This window comes from Podarcis pityusensis (genome assembly GCF_964106645.2).
Source record: "Podarcis pityusensis genome assembly, chromosome: 3".
NCBI classification, from domain to species: Eukaryota; Metazoa; Chordata; class Lepidosauria; order Squamata; family Lacertidae; genus Podarcis; species Podarcis pityusensis.
Window position 1 is genome coordinate 33,532,662 of NC_138026.1, and position 17,572 is coordinate 33,550,233.

The window sequence follows — 17,572 nt, forward strand, 5'->3', positions numbered from 1 at the left end:
CACAGGTGGTCTGGAAAAGTCTGGCAGTAGCTGAGTGTCTGGAGCCCAGGATCTGAAGCGCTCCATCTGAAAATGGGATAGAGTGTCAGCAACATCATTAGAGGATCCCATAATCAGGAGAGCATAAAGCACAATATTAAACCTTAAGCAGCGCAGCTTGAAGCGTGAGCGGAGGGGCGGAGACTCTGCTGGAGCGTGAGGACTGTTTTGCCAAGACGCTCACCACTGCCTGGTTATCAGACCAAAAGCAGATCCGATGGTCACTGAACTCCTCGGGCCACCTGTGAACTGCTACTACAATGGGGAAAACTCAAGAAAAGTTAGGTCACATGATTGCTTCACCACACCGGGCTTGAGGCCATGGCTATGCACACCAGCAGCCCCTGAAATAAAAAACCAAAGGGCAAAGATCCAGCAGCATCAGCATGAACCTGAAAATCCCTGTGCAGGTTCAAGGTATCCTGCCATGGCGAACTACTATTGCATTCATTTTGGAATTGCAACCATCGCATGAGATCTGCCTATCACCTCACTTGGTAAGCATACACGAAGGTAAGGGGACCTCAGGCCGCCTGGCCTAGCGGGAATGGAAGGGGTGGCCTGGGGCAACCACTCTGCATGCAAGATTAATTAAGTGACCCAGCAAGATCGGATCTGATGAAGCATCACTTGCTACAGAGGAAGTATTACAAAATAACTTCCTTCAAGGCAGACAGCTTCTCCATAGGCAAGTGGTATGTTTTAGCAGCGATATCCATCTGGATCCCTAAATAAAATGGGAATATGGGCAAAAGGTATTGAGCTATTGCTTGCCAGCTTCCAGCCCCCGCTTGGGCAGGGGGCATCTTGTGCTGCCATCATGATATGTAAATTTACAGGGCCGACGCTGGCCAGAACCCCTAAAGAAGTCCCGACAAAGCTGCCGCCGAGCCAGCTTCTTTTTCAGACACACACTCTGTGCAATGCAAAAGCACACTCCATGCAGTGCACACACTCCATGCAATGCAACTACAATCCGTGTAATGCAACTACCCACTCCGTGCAACACAACTACACACTCTGTTCAATGCAACTACCCACTCCGTGCAATTCAACTACCCACTCCGTTCAATGCAACTACACACTCTGTGCGATGCACACTCTGTGCAATGCAAAAACACACTCTGTGCAATGCAAAAAACACCCTCCATGCAATGCGCACACACTCCGTGCAGTGCAACTACACCCTCCGTGCAATGCGCGCACACACCCTCCGTGCAATGCACACACCCTCCGTGCAATGCAAATGCAATCTCTCACGCAATGCAATGCAAATGCAGCCCGTGCAGCGCCGTGCCCTGCAACACACAGAGCAAACTGCAATGCGGGCACGCAAAGGTGCTTTTTCCCACTTGCATATTGCAAACATGGCACCCGTTACATCCGTCGCAGTGAGGGAACCACCAAAAGGCCCTCGACACTGGACCTAAGTGTCCAGATAGAGCAATGGGGGGCATGTAGCTGTCCCATACAGGAACCAATCCTGCAACCTAGGCATTACCGGCACTATGCGCTGACCAGCTGATCTATCCAGGATGATCCCTAAAGACCCAGGACAACCTCACCCTGACCCCTGTAGAGGTCCAAGGTGATGTCTGAATCATCATCCCTGCTCCTCTTTGCCCTCCTCCTAGATCGCAGCCTCCAAAGATGCTTCCTTATGGAAGAAGGCACTTGAGGCGTCCGCAGGTCATCCTCTGCAGGAAAGGCAAGCTCTTGAGGCATCTGCAAAAGCCCTGTCATAGTCTGCAAAAAACTAAACAATGTAAGGAACCGGTGAAACCAATGCTTCATGCACCACATGGGGACACTATTCAGGCCGGAAACGCTTCTAGGCCATCGAATTCTAGGGCAAAGCCCTAGGATCACCTGCTAGGCCAGGCATAAATGTTTCCAGTGAAATAGCAAGCTCGAGGCACCCCACCGCCTGACCAGGTACACCTGCTTGCCCTTTTAGAGGGAAGCACCTCCTCAAGAAACCCAAATTTCTTTTTATTTCCTTTCTTGGGGGGGGGCAATGATGGGCCCAACTACCCAGCCACAGAATAGTCCAAAAGGAGCAGTTTGTTTTGTTATAACCGTGGCTAAGAGGGGGAAATGAACCCTGTCTCCCAGGACCTAGTCCTGTCCTCTAGCCACTAAGTCACAATTCCTCTCTAAAATAGTGGTAGCTACTATCAGGGCAAAACAAACTTTAAGAAAATAAACTTGTTCAGAAACAGCATAGTTAAAGAGCATACACAGAGTGCTCATAGTCATTGGAGGCACAGAGACCCTGGCTCCACTCTGTCTGCCCCAAATATGCAATAGCAACTGAGCCTGCAAGCAAGATACATTCTTAGAGAATGAGTCACATGTCACAGAGACTTCACAATTTACTGCTAACTGCAGCAGGCTTAGGCCTGAATGTAGGCCTCACTGCTTCTGCTCTTAAAAATCTTTGACTCATTGCAATATTAAAGGAAGCTCAAAATGGTGCTCCTGCCCAAGGCTAGATTAAAATTCGGCCAACAGCGCTGCACACACCCAAAATAAAGCCACCTTTGGGGATACTAAAAACGAAAGTGATTCCAGCTAGGCTGGGAACAGTCCTGTCTAGCCCCACAATTAACAAACAGGCAAAATGAGGGAAACCTTTCTGCAAAAGAAAGCCCCTAAATGGGGGCTCTCTCCCTATTGGGAAAGGCAAGCCCAGGAGGATTACGCACAGGCTGCGCTCACAGGTACAGGGAGGATCTTCTCAAAGGGCAGGGTAAGGGGTGGGGTGGGAAATCAAAGAGGAAAAGAAAAGGGGTGGAATTAAATTAACTAAGGGACTAGAGAGGATTAAAGAGAAGGGGGAAATAAAGAAATGTAACCAGACAATGAGAAGATAACTCCACGGTCCAAGTGCTCCTGGTGATCCGAAGCATGCAGCGAAAGAGGACGGCCGTTGCTGCATGCCTTGTATTTAACAAATAGGGCTGTCAATCACTAATTGGCAACATCTAAATTACCCCAGTAACAGCCCGCCCCTGCTTACAGGATGGCCAAACCATTTGCCTAGTAACAGTGAGGTGTCTTGTCAGCCCCGCCCGCAACCTGTGCTCTCCATGAGGGAGAACACACTTTGTAATTACAGACCACACAGCCTTTTCCTCTTGGTTGTTTTTATTATGGACTTAATAGATTGCATAGCTATATCCTATACTTCTTGGCAATTGTGATTTTTAAAAAAAAAACAACCACCTTATTTTTATTTTTTTTCTGGAACCTGCTTTTTTGTTACTAAAATTCATTTAAAATATGGGACGGGGGATTACACAGCCCTTTTAGCACCTTGAGATCTCCAGTAGAATTTCTTAACGGAAATTACCTAGGGGAAATATGAGCATGCTGGAGTTTTCCTGTAAATGTACAGCTTATGTCACCATTTGGATCATGGCTCTTCTACCCACAGAGCAGCAACAACATATGCATCTGAGAAACTATCAAGCACTGTGGCAACCACAACCCAAGTGATATAAGTCAGGCCTCATGAATAGTTCAGTTAGAGGGGATTTCATTTTATGAAGCTGCCAATATGCTTAAGGCACATATTGTGACCCATGAAGCTGACTACCAACCATGCACTGCAGCTTTTAATAGACAAAACATGTGTTAATACATCTTTGATACTTAAGCAGACATTTAATTCTGTAGCAGTTAAGAGGGCAGAAAACACGCGGTTGCCTCACTCATGACTGCATTCTTAAGCACTTTTATATAGCAGAAATACCCCACTGAGCACATTGATAACTAATTCAGAGTCAACACATATAGGATTGCATTGCCAAAATTTGTACTTTCTCAGCAGCATATTGACATTGGGATAGCTCATTCTAAATAGGAATACAATTTCGGACAACCACTTCCAAACACCAATGTTGTATTTTGATTACTGAAATATGTATTTTGGCTCCTGGACTGGTATGAAAATGAAAAATGCCTTGTTAGATTATTAAAAGGTTTCACTATCCCAATACCCAGGATATTTGGGTGACATTCAGCAAAGTCTTTTCTACTGGTTTAGCATTACTCACTGGGGTGCAAAGTTAAATCTAAATTTACAGAGGCAATGAGGAATTACGTTCTCCACATGATAACCTACCAGCCAGAGCCTTGGCTAGGTGATCTTGCACCCCTGGCAGAACTGTCCAGATTGCGCCCGCTACTCACAGACAAATTAGCTCTTCTTTCCGCCTCTCCTCCAACCCCAACCCCCACACATTCAATTCTTCAAGCACTTCACCTTGTAATGAATTCTTTCACAGAAAATCCAATATTTAATTTTTATGGACATATTTTAAAGCTGATTTTGCTCCCCTCCCTCGCCTGTGCCCCTGGCGGGGGCCTTCCTCACCACCCCCTGGCTACAGCCCTGCTCCCAGCATTAGTACACTGCTGATGAGTTTATTACTGGGGAGCAAGGCCCATTAAAATCAACAGGCATCCTGAGCTCTACAAAAATAAGGGCACCATCCAGCCTACGTTAAGCACATGAAGTCCTATTGATTTCTGTTGGAAAGCTAAGCATGTGCTTAATTATAACTCCAATGGAAATCAATTGAACTTTAAAGTGTTTCACTATGGTTGGATTGTATAAAAATATAATGGATAAGCAGCTATTATGTTGGCAGGGTTTAAAACACATTGGTACCTTCGGTTTAAAACAAGAAAACAAACTGCTTCTACCAAGGAACTTCATGAAAAGTCTGTCTGACTAGGCAAAACTGGTTCAAGAGCTCCACTATGTTAGATGGATCCGATTCATCATATTCCAGATACTCAGAACTACCTATTGTCCATTAGAATCCACTGTCCCTCATATTAGGCTACTATATCAAGCCTAAGGAGAAAAAAATCTCAATGATTAGCTTTTCAAAAGCCTGCAAGCCTCACACAGTGGTACCTCAGGTTACAAACGCTTCAGGTTACAAACACTTTAGGTTACAAACTCTGCTAACCCAGAAGTAGTACCTTGGGTTGTGAACTTTGCCCCAGGATGAGAACAGAAATTGCGCGCCGGCGGCACGGGAGGCCCCATTAGCGAAAGCGGGCCTCAGGTTAAGAACGGACCTCTGGAATGAATTAAGTTTGTAACCCGAGGTACCACTGTACACATTTTTCCTTCCTTCAAAAATTTATATGCTGCCTCTCAGTCTTGAAGATGTTCAGAGCTTACTTAAAAGCTTCGTAACTATTTCATTGTCTCTTTCTAAACACTGCCACAACATAAAACAAAAATGTGAATTCTTAAAAAAAAAAACAACTTTGAAAGGTTGATCTATTTGAGAGGGTGCTGAGAAAACTGAGGAGTATTTATAATGTTAGACGAGCAATAGCAAAGAACTCATCCTTTCTAATTCTGGTTTTGGCAGAAATTATTTAAGACGACACCACAAAATTGTGTTGTTGTTTTTTAAGGGTATGCTTTCCCCATCATGGGTTATCTATGCTGAAATTTTACAAGGCAGCACAGAAAAATAAAGACAAATGGAATAGTTCAGCTGGGTGAACAATTAACAGCAGCCACTGATAAATCCTATTCTTTCATATATCAATTCACCATAGTTAATTTGCTTAATGCAGAGTGCGGTCTATAATACCAAGAATCACCCCAAGGGGATCAGAACAGACAAACCTCACGTGGTGTCTGTACACCTGGAAGTGGCATTGGCATAGGACAAAACAGTTCACAACAGAATATACCTGTTTAAAATAAAGGATACACTTGGGGGTGGCCCAGCACCACAATGATTGTCAAGATCATACTGTGCAAAAACTAGTACTGAAATCATACCACCAAATCCATCTCCATGGTACAAATGATACACTTCACATGCTTGTTTGTGTATCTGATGTGCAATTAACTTGCGAATCAGTGATTGTGAAGACATCAAATATAGCCAACATTTTAAAAAAATGTATTTCATTTCGTTCATTTGTTGTTATCAAGAAAACAGGTACTTACATATTCTTCATAGGGTTCATGTGCTGGCGGAGGGGGTGGCCTGTAACCTGGTACTGCTGAAACTCCTCTTGCTCGAGGGGTTGGGACCCCCCTGGCTACAGGGGGGACTGGGAGTACTCCACGCGTCGCAGGCGTTCCTCTTGGTACTTGAGCTCCTCGTCCAGGTGGTGGTGGAGGAGGAATTGCACTCCCACGACCCCTGAGAAGGAACAGAGAAATCTCATTAATGTGAAGACGAGCCCTTAATGCAAAGCTATAAAACAAGCATGTGGAACCTGTGGTCCTCCATATGTTGCTAGACTATGGCTTCCATCATGCTAGCAAGAGGTGATTAGAGGTGGAGTTTAACAACTCCACCCAGAGAGCTATAGGCTGACCACACCTGAAACGAAATCTATCACACATTTTTAGGGTAAGCGTTAATCAATTTATATACGATGCAACAGGTTACAGAAAATGAATTTGACAACCCCCCCTCTCAAAGCACTCGTATCATCATTAAATTTTCAGCGCTGCTCGCATACTTGGTATTTGTTCGCCCTAGGTAGAACGATAGTGCCAACTGAAAGGTTTCATGGAATAAAGGCAGTTCAGCTGGGCTATGTTTAGATAGATGGGGAATGAACAAAGGAGGTGATGTTTGGAAGGAACGTTGGTAGGTGACAGATATTAGCTGTTGGACAAGACCTTTCATCAACTATTTCCTCAAAGAATAACCTACATAATCTCTATATTATTGTCTTTGCTCAGCTGTGGTTTGTATGCCAGTTGTATCCCTTTACAGGATCAAGTAGATCAAAAGCAGAATCCAGATTGTCTAATGCCCTCCCCAAAGAGGTTCAGTCAGCTCCCTTTCTCTTGACTTTTTCAGCGGTCTTTTATTTCCATTTGGTTTTTGATCTGTGTTAACCTCCTGCTGGAGCAATGTATTTTTAATCTGACCCAGTTGCTTTATGCCCAACTCATGCTGTTGTTTTAACCATTTAATTGGCAAGTTACACTTGCTTTTATTTTGTTTTCTTTGTTTTCAATTTAGAAGACTCCCGAAAGTCATTTTGGGGGCCAGAAAATAGAGAAGATATTTTCTAAAATAAATAAATTGCAGTGTATTGTGAGAAGAAAGTAAGGGAAGAATGCATCATAGAAAAGTAATTGTAGAATGACTAGTTCATTTCAGATTCAGGTAGGTAGCCGTGTTGGTCTGACACAGTCAAAATATATTTTAAAAAATTAAAAAATTGTCCAGTAGCACCTTAGAGACCAACTAAGTTTGTTCTTGGTATAAGCTTTCGTGTACATGTACACGTCTTCAGTTACACTGAAAGAGAAGTCACCAGACCCTTATATATAGTGGGAGGGTGGGGTGGGCTTTTTCTCAGGAGGCTCCCTTGTGCTTCCCATTTTGTGACTTTGCAGAAACAGCATGTAGAATACTGACAAGTGTAATAAGTATTCTTATTTGTAGAAACATATATACAGTATCTTTTTCATATGCCTAGTCCCTTCGTTAAGTGATGAATATTCCACCTATATTAATTAACAATCGTAAATTGGAATTATACTACAAGCAGGATTCAATAGGTTAATAATAATAATAATAATAATAATAATAATAATAATGTAGCAAAATCTAATGCCTTTATAAATACAGAGATAAAGGGAAGTAGTCAAACTAGCCAAGGAAAGGTTTGTTTTGTAGGAACTCAATTTCAAACCACAGTGGGACTGAAGAATACAATTTAAGGAGACTAGATTCAAACAACCTGATTTGCTCATTCCAGCATTAATGAAAACTGACAGAGAATATTATTTTTCTCTATATAAATAGATCACTGGGAGGCAGAGTGATATCAGAGAGACAGGAGAATTAGGTAATCTCTAGAACAAAGAGAAATGAATTGCATTTAGATAGAACAACAGTAGACGATTATTAACAACCATAGAAGTAATAAGATGGGTTAAGTAACATAACAAAATTTCAAATGAAAGTTCCTGGCTTTATTGAGAGGATTGTGCTTCCTATTCTTGCAATAATGAAGGGCTGAACTTAATAGGTCTATGTAGTTATGTACATGTAGGGAAGGATTGTGATCATACCTGCTAGCCTCACCTCCTGGGCATTCCCACTGCCCATACATTGGACACCAGATCTACACATCTAAGGATTTTCACGTGTAGTATAAACTGAACCATCTAAACCCTGCAAAACTGAAAGTAGAGACTGTATAGTTTATGCCTACATGTATTGAAATTTATGCATATAGGCTTCTGCGCAGATGTGATATCCAAAGCATGTGCCATGGGAGCAGGACTGGCAGGTGCAGCCACAATTGCTTATAAAGGTAAATGTCTACAAAGGGCTATCTCATGATGGTTGAAAAGGCAAACTGAACCTACAACTTAAAAAAAACATGCAACCAGGATTCTTCTCATTCAGTCTTTGAAAGCACTCGGCCAAGAGCTTAAAATTACTTTGAGGTAATAGAAATAATGACAGAAGGACAAACACTTACAGGAGCTTGCAAAACGTAAAATAAAGGTAATGAGTCAGTCTACCGCACACTGCCGCTTTATAAGCTCAAGAGATCCATTTGTTAGCCCTGAACGTCTCCTATTAAAATGCATCAGCAGTCAGTTAAGTCCTTCTACGGCAAATGAAATGACTCCTAAATTAATGTAACATGACATAAAAGTATTTTGTGAAATTGTAACTGGGCCTAGGAAAGGTTCCTTGAATTGCTTCTGATTCTGAGTATGACGTTCGTAACTTATTTAAGGACCTAATTTAACAAAGCAGTTCTTTAAAGTCTCTGTGAAAAGCAAGCCCCTACCAAACAGGAAGGCTTTAAGTTGTATGGATTTAGCCAGGGGTGCTCAGTTTTGTTTACATATGGACCCCCAATCTGTCACTTAAAACCCTGGGACTTAAGCCATAACTAACTTGCATATTGGTCTGGAATTTAGTCACAGCAGTCATTAGTTCACTCTCAAACTGATTTTAAATTCCCTTGTATTTCAACCTCAGTTAGAAGTTCAGTGAGAAGGTTTGTTTGAAAGAAAACATAGAAAGAAAACTCCCATTTTTTTTCCTGTCAGTCTTTTTGACTGAGGAGTAGGGAACCTTGCATCTCCTTGTGAGCAACCTTCCAGTGACATATACTAGTGATGTGTGGTGCCAGATTTAAAGTGGGCAAAAGAATGGACATGAATCTTACCTTTGCAGGGGAGGCTATATTCCAGCCATGCAAAAGCCATGCAAAAACCTCCACCCTCCTTGAAGGAAGCAAGAGGCAATAAGTGTTCCAGAACACGTTCCAGACAGGCAGAAGCTCTTAAAGATAAGTGGCCCATGGAGGTCAATTTGGTCCCCAAGTGTGAGATTCTGCAGCTTATCCAAATTGTGGTCGATTTAAATAACACCATCTGTACCTAGAGTTGCAGCTACTGTTTACCTGTTAACGTGGTTGTAAAGAAGAGCAAACGCAACTGACCTTGAAGGAGCTGCAGGAGGAACCCGGATCCCTCTTCCCCGCATCGCTCGTCCACGAGCTGACTCTTCTGAACCATTTAGATATGATAATTCTCTCAATTGCTCTTGACGGATTTCATCATTATAGTCCTGGAAAGGAGTAGGCAGAAGAACATCCTGTCATCTGTATAACTTGGGTCACTTTTGATTTCAAAATAATTGGAGATATATATATATATATATATATATATATATAGGCTTAAATGATATTTTTTTTATAAGAAGAGTGTTTTGTTTTGTTTTGTTCTTGGGGGGAAAACCCTAAATATTTTACATGGATACATTATTCAAATATATGCAGTGCACTATGAACCAATAAAAGTTATTGCTTATCCCATTATACTAAGCACATTCACACCCATATATGTTCAGCTGAGCTGAATACACCTTGCTCCTTCGCCAGTGTGCTTAGGATTTCAGCCTTAAACCTACCTTGTTTGCGCATATGGAAACCATGTGCAGACACCTAGTATAGACAGTCATCTAGTTGAGAAAACAATCCATGGAGAATAGGATGGAACTGTATTCACTGATTCTACCTTTGACCTCCACATGTTCAAGGTCATGATTGCCAAGGGTGCTATGCTTATACACCCAAATCCAAGTAATCAATCCTTTGTGCAGTCAACATCCTACAAAAGTGGAGTGTACAAAAATGGAGAGTATGGATCATACCAAGGAGCTTATACACATTTAGAGTATGCACATATGCCTCAGTGCAAATAGGAACTTCTATGTCAGTAGGTATGATCCTATGCCTCCCCTTCTCCTTTAGAACAATCCTTTACGAAGCTGTCACTTGGACCTAGGAGAAAGCCTAATCTATACTGTGAAAGAACTAACAGGATATTTTAGTAGCAATGAACCTAATGATCTTTGACCATTTCTGTCGTCAAATAATCGTCTTCATAACAGAGCCGCAAATGTCTTCAAAATGGGAGTTTCTGCCTTCAAGCCTTAAAAACTGCATTAATTTGGAAAATATTACACAGTGAAGTCGCATGAGGCACAGCCTTCCAAATAAAATCTCAGTGCACTAATTCCAGAGCACTCTGTGTGCTGCTTCTGAACCAGTAAGCAGAAGACTGAACCAACGTTTCTTCTGAATCTGATAACAGAATTACATAAGATGCCCACCAGAGAAAATGTGTAGTAATTCTACAGCAGTCATTTTAAAAAAATGTGCATTAGCACCACTCTCTTATGTCTGCTGCTGTACTGTAAAGACTCTAATGCATTTGGTGGCTTTCAGGTAGGAAAACAGCACACCAGATTAATTAAGCCTTCAAAAAAAAAAAGAAGAAAGAAAAAGGAGGGGGTAAAAATTCCTCTTTGCAACCTCTAAGTAATGACAAAGAAAGCAAAAAGAGAGAACGCTCCAGTGGCAGAAAGACCAGTCTGGTTTCAAAAGCGACACCTTTGTTGCATTAAGAAAAGGGGGGGAAAGCACCACAGTCATTTGTTTACACAGCACTGTGGCTTACAGTGACAGTTTGCTATAGATTTGTAATAGCACTACCTACACAGTTATAAAAAAGGAGAAAAATGTATATCAAAGTGGTTTCATTTTGCCGTAATCACAAAAAGACAGGGGAATATTCTCTGATGTATTGAGCCCCAAGGCATGCTACTAGAAAGGCATCCCAAAGGGCTTTTTAGCTTATATGTGATGTTTCTGCACACAGAATTCTTCCTTTGAGCTATCATTCCCCATGGGTTGCATCCCATGTTATTTGTTCTTCATAATTAGGAGAGGTTTAATTCTAATATCAAACTAAGAGCTGGCCTGCACATTTTGCTTATCAAAGAGAAATGCCTTCACATTAGTTCCCATTCCTGCCAATAGCTGCAGTAAACAAATCTTCTGTCATATGAAATGGGGAATCTGATGAAGAGCTGGCATGGAGATATCCAATGCTGTGAGGGAACAAATTGAAGTACCACAGCAATCAAGAAGTACAGCTGACAATAGGCTTCTCTTAGTCCACAGACGTAGAGGTGTCATTGAGAAACTTGATATTTCTGGATGTTTTATGTGAGACTCTGCGATAATGAGATCTAGTAACACCAAATAAGAAGACAGAAAGTGTGCCACCTATAATAGTTATGGAACCTGGTCTCTGTTGGGAACTTTTTTAGGGACCAAGCCATTTAGAATTCAGGTCACTGAATATGTGACGTCTGATCTCCTTGAAGAAGAATTGAAAGAAGTCAGTGGACAAGCCTCCCACTGGAAAACTAGACTGTCTCCACCTTCCAGAGAAGGTTGAGGAGTTGCATTTTAAAGAAAACAAACAAGCCAGTCTTAACAAGGAGAAATATCAGAGACCAGTACAACAGAAAAGCTAACACCCAAAAACCTAACATAGCAGAGCCTTTCCAAACTCCCATCTCGCTGTATTCAAACCTTGCTTTAAACTGCCTTTCTCCCCCACTTCAATGTCATTGCTAGATTTACCACATGTTGCATAAGATTAGTTTTGAGGATCTGATCAAAGACTGCAATTAGAAAAAGTAGGATAATTTTTTTCAAATATAAATAAAGTGGAAGTATACAAAAATAAACATTATTTTCCATCTTACTGTAGGTTTTGTTTCATCTTGAAAAATATTTTTAATGGTTTATTATTGTTTATACACCAAGGGCCGCAAGATGATGTTGAGATTAAACAATTTTTGGCAAAAAACGGACTATCTAAATTGTCACAAGAAAATAGGACAATCCTGAACTCTAAAATAACACGACAGGAGATCGAACAAGCTATCCAGAACATGCAACTTGGCAAATCTCCAGGACCAGATGGGCTGACCTCCAAGTACTATAAGACATTGAAAGACTATTTGATACAACCTTTGATGGAGGTCAGCAATGAAATTATGGAGGGGAGGAGGGCACCGGAGTCGTGGAAGGAAGCGTTTATCACATTAATACCAAAGTCGGAAGCTGAAAAGACACAACTTAAGAACTACCGTCCCATCTCTCTTTTAAATGTGGATTACAAAATATTTGCAGACATTTTGGCAAATAGATTTAAAAAAGTTTTAAATGAAGTAATTCATAAGGACCAGGCTGGCTTTCTCCCAGGAAGACATCTGTTTGCTAATACAAGGAACATTATTGACATTTTGGAACTTTTGCAAACAGACATAAATACAAAAGCAGTTTTAATTTTTATAGATGCGGAGAAGGCCTTTGACAATATCTCCTGGAAATTTATGATGGGAAATTTAAAAGAGATGGGAGTGGGACGGGGTTTTGAGAATGGGATTGAGGCGATATATTCAGAACAGAAAGCTAAACTGATAGTTAATAATGTGGTTACAGAAGAGTTTAAAATTGAAAAAGGGACACGACAAGGTTGCCCTATTTCCCCTTTGTTATTTATTTCGGTTCTGGAAGTGCTATTGAACATGATTAGAAGGGACCAGTTGGTGGAAGGAATCCAGGTCGGTCAGAAACAATATAAATTAAAAGCTTTTGCAGATGACCTGGTTTTGACCTTGCAGAAGCCAGAGCCCAGTACGAAAAGAGTATTACAACTGATTAATGACTTTGGTCGGGTGGCTGGATTTAAATTAAATAAACAGAAAACTAAGGTTTTGGGGAAAAACTTGACTAATACAGAGTCAGAACGGTTTCAGAATGAGACGGAACTTAATGTGGTTAAAAAAGTAAAATACCTAGGGGTAAACATAACAGCAAAAAATCTAAGTCTATTTAAGGACAATTATGAAAAATGTTGGACAGAAATTAAGAGAGACTTAGATAGTTGGTCAAAATTGAAACTTTCTTTGTTAGGCCGAATTGCTGCTATCAAGATGAATGTATTGCCAAGGATGTTGTTCTTATTTCAAACACTTCAGGTTTTGGACAAAACGGAGTGCTTTCAGAAGTGGCAGAGAGACATTTCTAAGTTTGTCTGGCAGGGCAAAAAGCCCAGAATTAAGTTTAAGATATTAACCGATGCAAAACAAAGAGGGGGCTTTGCCCTGCCAGACTTAAAGTTGTACTATGAAGCCGCAGCGTTTTGCTGGCTAAAAGACTGGCTACTTCTTGAAGACACTGATGTGTTAGATATGGAAGGGTTTAACAATACCTTTGGATGGCATGCATATTTATGGTATGACAAGGTTAAAGCAAATAAGGCCTTTAAGAACCATATTGTCAGAAAATCATTGTTTAATGTCTGGACAAAATATAAAGACTTGCTGGAAAATAAAACACCAAGGTGGCTTTCACCTTTGGAAGCCAAGGCCCGAAAAAGACCCAATATGGAGGCTAAATGGCCAAAATATTGGGAAATACTAGAAAAGGATGGAGACAATTGGAAATTGCAGAGTCTGGAGAAAATGAAAGACAAAGTGCGAGATTGGTTACATTACGCTCAGATTAAAGAAGTTTTTAAAAATGATAAGAAACTAGGGTTCCAGGTGGAGAAATCGAAACTAGAAACAGAATTGTTAGAACCAAAGATTAAGGTACTTTCAAGGATGTATAACTTGCTGTTGAAATGGAATACACAAGACGAAACGGTTAAGTCGGCTATGATAAGGTGGGCACAGGACATTGGGCATAATATCATGTTTGAGGACTGGGAGAGGTTGTGGAGTAATGGACTGAAATTTACTGCATGTAACGCCCTGAAAGAAAATGTAATGAAAATGATCTATAGATGGTATATGACCCCAGTCAAACTTGCTAAAATTTACCACCTGTCTGATAATAAGTGTTGGAAATGTAAAGAGTGTGAGGGAACGTTCTTCCACCTCTGGTGGACTTGCCCTAAAGTGAAGGCGTTCTGGGAAATGATTTATAATGAACTGAAAAAGGTATTTAAATATACCTTCACTAAGAAACCAGAGGCTTTCCTTTTGGGTATTGTCGGCCAAGGGGTGGCAAAGAAGGACCAGACATTTTTTATGTATGCAACAACAGCAGCAAGGATACTTCTCGCAAAACATTGGAAAACTCAAGATCTACCCACACTGGAAGAATGGCAGATACAACTGATAGACTACATGGAACTGGCTGAAATGACCGGCAGAATCCGTGACCTGGGAGAAGAGAGGATTGAGGAGGACTGGAAGAAATTTAAGAACTATTTACAAAAGTATTGTAACTTGAGTGAATGCTAAATAAGATGCTAGATCAAAATAACTGAGCACCACTAAATTTAGAAGTTTTTAAGAAAATAAGTAAGATTGTGAAATTTAGCTCCTTTTGAAAATTATATGATTATGAAATATAGAAGGGATATAAGAATTTAAATAAGATGATAAATTGCTGACAAAATGTTTTAACGATGAAAATGGGAGCGGGGGATGTGAGGAAGTCCAAAGAAAATGTGAAAATATGTTAAGATCAAGGTTATATTGTTTATCATGTTTATTTTTATTGTAAAATTTAATAAATTGCTTTAAAAAAAAATAAAATATTATTGTTTATACAGTGGTGCCCCGCAAGACGAATGCCTCGCTAGACGAAAAACTCGCTAGACGAAAGAGTTTTCTGTTTTTTTGAGTCGTTCCGCAAGACGAATTTCCCTATGGGCTTGCTTCGCAAGACGAAACGTCTTGCGAGTTCTTGTGAGTTTGTTTCCTTTTTCTTAAAGCCGCTAAGCCGTTAATAGCCGCTAAGCCGCTAATAGCCGTGCTTCGCAAGACGAAAAAACCGCAAGACGAAGAGACTCGCGGAACGGATTAATTTCGTCTTGCGAGGCACCACTGTATTTTGAATTACATATCTGGGGACATCAAAATCTTTTAAGCACTTAGGGCTTCTAAAGCTCTTCATTTGGCCCAACTCCTACCCACAACTTCCTACCGAAAGGACGATATCTCTCCCACCCCCACCTTGTTTTTCTTTCTTTCTCTCACCTGCCAGAAAAAGTGGCCCCCCTCAGTGCCAGGGAGAAAAAGGGCCCCCAACAGGTTATGCCCTCTACTATTGCCCTTTTCTCAAGGTGACCCATTTGGCTCTGAGGTGGATTCCTGCAAGGGTCAGCTACCAAGTCTCAGCCCAGTCCACGTGTCTCTTGCACTCCCAGTGACTCTGACTGTCAGTATAGCATGACGACAGATCAGTATAACTATTATATAGTGAGAAATGCATTTTTATTTTATTTTTAGTTTTTAGAAATATATAATTAGGCTTTTACAATTTGTGACCCAACAAGATAATACAGACCAATATCAATGCATTGTGCTAGCAATTTTATCCTGCCCTTCCTGCTTTTAGTAACTCCCAGAAAGCAGCAAAAATGGATGACACTGAGAGAGTGCCCTGCATGCTGGTAGGATAACAAGGTCTTATTTAAAAAGAACTGGTTAAATACACTATTTGAACTGTCAATCTATTTATAGTGGGAATAACAAAGAAAGACAACTGTATGCAAACAGAGAAAGAGAAAAAGAGAGAGAGAGAGTGTGTAGTTATGGAGTTGAAATATTTCATTTTTATAATTGCAAACATTTATCATATGTGCTCTATTTGGCATGTAATGAAACTGCAATCTTCTAAACCTGAAGTCTGCAATTTTAGATTACAAAGCTCACTCCAACTCTTTCATTAATCTGGAAGGCAACATTAAATGAATCTTTCATAACTATTACGAGTCATACTAGAAATGGAGCTGCATTTCTGAAGGCAACTGAATGCAGAGCCTTGCGCTGGAGCTGGATGCGGTGCTCCTAAGACTTCCAATAACACAGAGATTGCAAGTCAGATGGAAGCTACACAGGAATAGCAATGAAGACAGAAAATGTGCAATAGAATTTGGTATGAGCAAACACTGGGTCGTTTGCACAAGCTCAAACACAAGCTTCTTTCTCTAACGTGTTTAGCTACGTCCTCAAAGTGATCAATTATGGACGGTTCAAGTTAATGAACAGTAGTTAGTTCGCTGGGTAGAAAGAAGTAGACAGCACAGTTTGCAAGGGTGCACTTTACAGCAGCCAGCGCTCCTACTCAGTCTCTTTCCATGGGTTTCCTCCAGACTTGCCCATTCTTGGGTAAGGTTTTATATACAGTGGTACCTCGGGTAAAGAACTTAATTCGTTCTGGACGTCCATTCTTAACCTGAAACTGTTCTTAACCTGAGGTACCACTTTAGCTAATGGGGCCTCCCGCTGCCGCCGCACGATTTTTGTTCTCATCCTGAGGTAAAGTTCTTAACCTGAGGTACTATTTCTGGGTTAGCAGAGTCTGTAACCTGAAGCATCTGTAACCCGAGGTACCACTGTACAGTTGCTCCCAGTGAGTTTTTTCCCTATAAAAATAAGTGCCGGTACTCACCATGAAGTTGTTACAGTGCCACTCTTTTCAACAACCAAAAAGGGGGTGCCGGTACTGCATACCCCTGAGTACTCCCAAAAAACAACAACTGGTTGCTCCCTTGTATTCTCATGCATAGAAAGGAAAATACACACACACACACACACACACACACACACACACACAAAGACTGAATCAAGTGAGACTCAAGCATATTAATCGGAGAGGGTGTCTGTGAGAACTGCTTATAATGCTCAAACCACACAGACACACACACACACACACACACACACACACACACACACACCTGTTAGTGTTTAAAGTGCCACATGACAGAGGTGTGCAGGCAATTAGGTTCAGGGTTTCTTTGCTGACTAAGTAAAATGGATTCACTTTCCTCTTTGGAGGAGGCTGTCCCTTGCACTTTCTTACCTTAAGAGATGATCCAGTGGTTTGTATTACTGTACATTTTCTAAAAACTCTGTCACTTCACAGTTTCCGCTGCCCTGTGCCAGCCCTTACAAGCCATTTTTGTGGGCCATAAGCCTCCAAAATCAGCCTTACGTTACAATGCTGCATAGTAGAATGTTGCCTGTGAAGTTTCGAACAGCTCTGCTTTGTTGGTTTAAGTAGAGCCACATAGGGTTTTTAAAAAATGTAATTTATTTATTTTTAAAAACCCTGCACTGCAAAGCTAAGTGAACATGAAAATTCATAGATCTTCAGTGCTTTGAAGCCT

At 41.0% G+C, this 17,572-nt stretch overlaps 1 protein-coding gene across 6 annotated transcripts in view; it reads right to left on the bottom strand.

Annotated features, from left to right (window-relative positions):
- Positions 1 to 17,572, bottom strand: part of KHDRBS2 (KH RNA binding domain containing, signal transduction associated 2) — a 448,147-nt gene that overhangs the window by 114,037 nt on the left and 316,538 nt on the right. For all 6 annotated transcript variants that reach the window (XM_080998033.1, XM_080998036.1, XM_080998034.1 and 3 more), the window contains 2 exons: positions 9,523 to 9,650; positions 6,032 to 6,230 (listed from right to left, as the gene is read on the bottom strand). In XM_080998033.1, the coding sequence (XP_080854159.1) occupies positions 6,032 to 6,230; positions 9,523 to 9,650 (327 nt within the window). The remainder of the gene's footprint in view (positions 1 to 6,031; positions 6,231 to 9,522; positions 9,651 to 17,572) is intronic.